We start from the raw sequence: 7,124 nt of genomic DNA, 5'->3' as shown, positions 1-7,124 counted from the left end.
TACGCAGCTCTGCGTACATCAGGGGTTATTCAGGGGGTACAATGGGGTTATATCTGGGTTATACCCCCTTGTAACCTCCAGTATAACCTGGATATAACTCCCCTGTACCTCCAGAATAATCTCTGATGTACGCAGCGCTGCGTACATCTTATGTACGCAAATATTCTAGAGACCATCTTATTTATATATAAAAACAAATATTTCTGTTTTTTTTTTAAGTTAAAATAATGATATTTTTAATGTAATAGAATAGAAGTTTAGATTTACATACATACATACCTCTACTGGGAGCGAAGCACTTCCTCTCAATTCATTAGGCCTTGGGTAAATTCGATGGGAGCAAACACCATTTTGGGATTCAGAAAGAGCCCTCTGTGAGGTTTGGTCGGTAGGGGGCACGACCGACTTCAATATGGGCTCAACATTGGTATCACCTAGTTTCAAGCCCTCTATATTCCTCTCGTCATCTTTCTTTGAAAGCACTAAGATCGTATTTGGTAAGAAAAGAAGCTTCAGTCGAACAAAATGACATTACATTACCTTCAAGAAGCGGACCAACATTGCTCTGGTCCAAGACTATGCCTTTTTCGGTGCAACCTCCTATAGGAGCACCGTCAGTAGAAGGAGATTCCCCAAACACAGTTGCCAAAGGAACCCATTGATCCACAGATATATCTGCATTTCAAAAAGATATGGCAATTCATGTGCCCTCTTATTAATTCAAGGCGTCCATGATCAAGAAGCACAACACACTCACCCTTGGAAAAAATTTGCGTACGATAGACGTACGCAGCGCTGCGTGTGATTTCAAGGTTACAGGGAGGGTATAAGGGGTTATACCCGTGTTATAACCCCTTGTAACCTCCATGTAACCTTCTGGTAGGCTACATGGAGGTTACAAGGGGTTATAACACAGGTATAATCACTTTATACCCTCCCTGTACCCTCGAAATTGCACGCAGCGCTGCGTATGTCTATCGTACGCAAATTTTTTCCCCATCGAAGCCAGGATCAGCAAGAAATGTGAAACCAATTTCCCTCCGCCATTCCAACAAGTTGAAAGACTGACTTTCTAATGGGTTGTTCAAATCAAAAGGAATTCTTCCTGATAGACAAATCATCGGAGGCAGCAGCATTGTCCCGCCATCAGGAATAACCTTTATCCACAATAGATCTAGCACTTTCAGGTTTTAGCAAGGAGATCACGAGAAGCACCTTCCTCCATGACGTTCCACTTCCCAGAACATTTGATCTTCATCTTCATCTGTAATTCCTCCTCTATAGACCTAAGTTCCTTCAGTCTTGGTTGATGAAGTCTGGCCTGAAGGCACGACCTTGAGACCTTCATCCATTCAATGGGGGCCTTATCCACTGCAAAACTCAAGAGTTGAAAATTTTCAAAGATCTCAACAAGGAGTCACTCTTCTTTAAAATGAAAAAATATTATATCAGTGCTACGCACGTAGAGTAACATGCGTAGTCAATGAAATAAAGCCACGAGACCCTGCGCGACAGTGAAAAAAAAACGGAGCAGTAACACGGAGAATATTCCCCTCCGTGTTATTCATGTGTTATTGTGTATTATTCATGTGTTATTATGTCCTAGGAATATTCTTGATGTTATAATAACACAATAACACATCAATAACACATAAATAACACATAATAACACATGAATAACACGGGGAATTATATTCCCCGTGTTACTGCGCCGTTTTTTTCTCTGTCGGGAATATTCCCGTGTTATTCAAGCGTTATTGTGTGTTATTCATGTGTTATTGTATCCTGAGAATATTATTGGTGTTATAATAACACATCAATAACACATGAATAACACGCAATAACACATGAATAACACGGGAAGAATATTCCCCGTGTTACTGCGCCATTTTTTTTCTCCTGTCGCGCGTGGCGTGATTTTATTGGCTAAGCACGGTATTTCTAAGTGCGTAGTACTGATGTAATATTTTTTCCTTTAAAATAGGAACTTACGGTTCCCACAAAATACATATTTATTGGCTCAAAAGAGAGTATAAGTTCAATAACTACCATAATTAATGTTAATTTTTAATATTAACTGTATTTTCTTTGAATAGCTTAACAGCGTAACAACTAACGTTTAGGACACATACATGCAACACCATAACAAGCACAATACAATACTTATTCTCTATCAAACGGACTACCAAGAACATGGAAGTCTCAACTCCCATACTTGTTACCTTAATTCTTTCGAACTTAAATCCAACAACATAACAAGGCAACAACAGAAGTTGGGAAACATATATTCGAGAGCATGACAAGCACAATACGATACTTATTCTCTACAAAAACAATATCAAGAATAGGGAAGTGTCAACTCCTACTCTTGTAACATTATGCCTTTCAAACTGAAATCCAACTATACTGGAAAACTATCAATGCTCGTCATAATACAACTCAAACAATTAAACTCCCACATAATAGAGTACAAAACCATCAGGTCACACCAGGCAAAATAAATATTTACAAATAAACTCCTTGTTGGAGAGTCAAGGCCCCTGAAGACAAATTGACCACGCTGATCTAAAAGCATAAGAAACTACTCCCTGCAAGTGTAGCACAAAGTGCCCCCGGTGGTGAAGGTTTATCCCAACTCAAACATGAGCGTAAGATGATCTAATTCCTTGCAAGTATAGCCGAAGTGCCCCCAAATCAAAAAAATTCCGCTATGAATCATATTACATTTATGTCTTGAAGATTTTTCAAACCTAGTTGTAAATTGTAACAAAGAAATGAATATTTTTTTAGTTGGATGAAACCGAGAATCTCAGTCCCTTATCGAAGAGCCAAGAGAAATGGAGAACTAAATGTATACCCAAATACAACAATATACTTAAATAAATCTTTTTAAAGGGCACAACATAAGGATCAACAGGCCTTATAGGCTTTGAAGGCTCATATCACAGGATCATGCCATTCTCGAGCTAGCCCACCCATCGAAGTGGTCAAATTAAGTATACCCGCCGAACTGGTTGATCTAGCCCAAGATGAATCAACTTTTAGAAAAGATCATCATACACAAAAGGGCATGCTTCCATCCATATTTAAAGTGCCGCCTGATATCCACATCACGATCTTTTCATCAAGGCACCCCACCATTTCTTTCAGCTATTCCTTTGCCCAGGGATCCTTAGAAAAAATAGAATAGGAACCGAGTCTTAAAAATACATCTATCATCTTCTTCCATACATTCCTCATGAAAACCAGTCTTTATCAAGTTGTATGAACTTACAAACAATATAATATCCTACGTTCTAAAAGTATTCAACACATTCAAAATAAACAAATAATCATTACATCAAATAAAAAATATGAATTGATAAATAATTTACATGCTATGGATCATGCGGCTTCCTTCGATGCTATTCTCTGAAAACAAACAAGGAATTCAGTATTCCCCTCCGCACCTTTTATGGGGGACTCTATCCAGCCTTTGTTACAGAATCCCAACTCCTCTACTCCTTTAATTATTCTTTCAAGAACCTGACGGCAGAAAGCAAATCAAGAAAGAATTTATTTTTTTTTCTAGGCACTGCATAAAAAGAAAATAAATAAATTATTGATTTACATATATACCACTCAGTTCTTAAGTATTTACATATTAACACCTAAACTTTTAACTTTTACATATATACCACATTTCCTATGCATAAAAGAGATGTATTTGGCTTTCTAAAAGTTAAAAGAATGGCATTTTTTATGTGATATGAAAGATCTAGGCGGTAAGAATGTAAAAAATGAAGTTTCTGTATTAGATATGCAAATGCATAGGAATTGGGTGATACATTTGTAACTGCCCCATAAATAAAATATAATCAGGATATACTACTTTGAGATGAGTGCAATATAATTTGAGGGATTCACTTACATACCACACAATTTTTATATATTGCATATATCAAATTTTCAATATTAAATTATATAAGAACCAAATCTTAAAAAATCACATAAAAAATACCACTAAGATAATTTTTTTGTTTAAAAGTGAAATATATCTTTTCATTATATTTTGATGTGATTATGACATCAAAGTATTATAGAATAAATATCAAAATTTAGATATTAAACATGTAAATATATAGTAATGGTGTGGCATGTATGTAAATCCTCCTATAAATTTTGATTAATTCTTCAAGCATTGTGCTAGAAACAAAATCAAGAACTTTGATGGTCAAATATACTCCGACTAATATTTGATTCGCGTAAAGTGTAAAATGATCCCATGACTATTTACATTTAGTCATTTTAGTCCCAAAGTTTATAAAACCGTCAAATTAGTCCCTAAACTCTTTTAATATAGGCTAAAAGAATCCCTCATTAAAAAAAAATCAGGGATTAAATTGACACTATTTTGACACTTCTCTTTTTTGGTTAATATATATATTTCTTTTGATTTAAAGGGTTCATGTCATGATTTTTTGACAAAAAATTTACGCTGGTTGTCGACCACCTAGGTTAAGAACCAAATCTTTAAAAATCACAAAAAAAATACCACTAAGATTAATTTTTTTGTTTAAAAGTGAAATATATCTTTTCATTATATTTTGATGTGATTATGACATCAAAGTATTATAGAATAAAAATCAAAATTTAGATATTAAACATGTAAATATATAGTAATGGTGTGGCATGTACGTAAATCCTCCTATAAATTTTGATTAATTCTTCATGCATTGTGCTAGAAACAAAATCAGGAACTTTGATGGTCAAATATACTCCGACTAATATTTGATTCGTGTAGAGTGTAAAATGATCCCATGACTATTTACATTTAGTCATTTTAGTCCCAAAGTTTATAAAACCGTTAAATTAGTCCCTAAACTCTTTTAATATAGGCTAAAAGGGTCCCTCATTAAAAAAAAAATCAGGGATTAAATTGACACTATTTTGACACTTCTCTTTTTTGGTTAATATATATATTTATTTTGATTAAATATTGATTTAAAGGGTTCATGTCATGATTTTTTGACAAAAAATTTACGCCGGTTGTCGACCACCTAGGTTAAGTATTGCTGAGATGAGAATGCTTAGGGGGATGAGTAACTTGACACTTGGAGACAAAATGTGAAACAAATGCATCCGTGAAGGGTTTGGTGTAGCTCCAGCGACATACAAGATTAAATAGAGTAGTCTTAGAGGGTTGGGTCACATAAAATGTCGACCATCTGATAATTCTATTATGAGAGTAAATGTTTTAGACTCAATTTATGTTAAGAACGGTAGAGGCAGACCTAAAAAGGCTTGCGCACACTGTGTAAAAATTATCTTAATTTTATTAGAATTAAATGAAAATATGGCACTCAAAAGAACACAATGGAGAAAAATGATTCATGTAGCCGACCCCACTTGGTGGGATAAAGACTTCTTGTTGTTGTCCTTGTTGTCGTCGTCGTCACATATATTTCTTTTGATTTGTCTGGTAATTCTTAACTATGCAAGTATGTTAATGATTTCAGTGCTTAAGAAAATTTATATCTGAATATCCTCGCCAAAGAACATAAATATGATGCAAAGCCTATTGAAACATACCTCCTGATGAACTGAAGGATCTCTTACAATTCCACCTCCTCCAACCTGAAAATTACAATTGAAATTTAACAGATCAAGTTCTGAGTGAGTTTAATGTGATGCGTAAACAATATATAACAAAGAAATTTACACATATTCAACAGAATTCTTATGTATTTACATATCTTACACCTAAATGTTAATATCGTAAATATTAATTTTTCTAAAGTGAAATGAAACTTCACATAACAGTATTTTGATATAATTAAGACATTGAAGTGCTACATAAGTAAATATGTGGTATGTATGTAAATTCCCCTATATAATAATATGAAATACTGAAGTGCTTAATCGATAAGATAGTGAAAAATCAAAATGAATTGGATAACAAACCTGGAATCTATGAGCTTCAAACTGAGGCTTAACAAGAGTTACCAATGTAGATTCTGTCTTCATAACTTTGACAACAGCAGGCATCACCTGTACATATATATCTGGATATGTTAAGATGAACTGACCATAGAGAATATGCCAATAATAAAAGAATATAAAAATTAATTCTTCTATATTTACATATCTACAATTCATATTTACAAGCATACCACTCAAATCTTTAACATCACATAAAAAATATGAACAACATTTTTTAAAGGTAAAATACATCTTTTCATGTATAGGTTTATAACAACTCTGAGTGTTAGATATGTAAATGCATAAGAATTATGTCGAATGTATGTAATTTTCCCTATTTATTTAAGTATGCTTGGTTTTTAAAAAGAGTTTTGAAATTTAAAAAAAAATTAATGATTCACCTTGTACAGGATCCGAATAAGTTTATTGGAATGAATGGGAGATTAAGGAAAAATGCACATCAGCTTGCAAAATAGGTATTAAGAAAAGAGAGCATACCAAAAGGATAGAAATAAACGATAGATCCAAGGTCACCAAATCCACTTCTTCAGGCAATTTCGATAGAAATCTTAAGTTCGTTCGTTCGATGACACATACACGGTCATCGCGTCTAATTTTTTCGGCTACCTGTAAAAGCAATTGCCGGAATATAATTCATTAAAAATAAGGGGGATTTACATACATACCACTCAAATTTTTAACATCAAATTAAAATTTGCCACCACCGCTATCTTTTTAAAAGTGAAATACACTTTTTCATGAATAAGTTTATGATATCATGGAGTTCTAAGCGTCAATATCAAAGTTTGGGTGTTATATAGGTAAATATAACAGAATTATGTGGTATTTATGTAAATTTCTCTAAGAATAAACTTTAAAAAATTTCTCTAAGAATAAACTTTAAAAAATAAAATAACTTGATAAAATGCGAACAAAAAATAAGGCATGCATGTTGACCTCATTTTGTTGACCTCATTTTGAGGTCATTAATTTTGAGGTCATTATTCTTTTTCTTAGGGTCTTAGGATCTAGCTCTAGGGGTTTCTATTGACTATCCTAGAAAACTAAAATTGGGACCCGCACTTTTTAGAAATTCTAGCAATTACTTATTTTCCTGTGCTGTCTAGCATTTATGGTCTCAAAACCATCATCTTATGTACAAG

General features: G+C 33.6%; 1 protein-coding gene across 2 annotated transcripts in view; it reads right to left on the bottom strand.

Moving 5' to 3' along the window:
• Positions 1 to 2,752: 2,752 nt before the first annotated feature.
• LOC110027540 (hemolysin A) overlaps positions 2,753 to 7,124 on the bottom strand; it is a 30,215-nt gene continuing 25,843 nt past the window's right edge. The window contains exons 6-10 of one of the 2 annotated variants that reach the window (XM_020729015.1): positions 6,460 to 6,588; positions 5,944 to 6,030; positions 5,572 to 5,616; positions 3,375 to 3,525; positions 2,753 to 3,171 (exon numbers count right to left, since the gene is read on the bottom strand). In XM_020729015.1, coding sequence (XP_020584674.1) covers positions 3,385 to 3,525; positions 5,572 to 5,616; positions 5,944 to 6,030; positions 6,460 to 6,588 — 402 coding nt within the window. In that variant the 3' untranslated portion in view covers positions 2,753 to 3,171; positions 3,375 to 3,384. Of the gene's footprint in view, positions 3,172 to 3,199; positions 3,526 to 5,571; positions 5,617 to 5,943; positions 6,031 to 6,459; positions 6,589 to 7,124 lie in introns of those variants that run through there. The other variant, XM_020729014.1, reaches the window with a different exon arrangement.

This window comes from Phalaenopsis equestris, unplaced genomic scaffold (assembly GCF_001263595.1).
Source record: "Phalaenopsis equestris unplaced genomic scaffold, ASM126359v1 Scaffold000428, whole genome shotgun sequence".
NCBI lineage: Eukaryota > Viridiplantae > Streptophyta > Magnoliopsida > Asparagales > Orchidaceae > Phalaenopsis > Phalaenopsis equestris.
The sequence above is the reverse complement of the archived record's forward strand: the minus strand, read 5'-3'. Positions and strand labels throughout refer to the sequence as shown.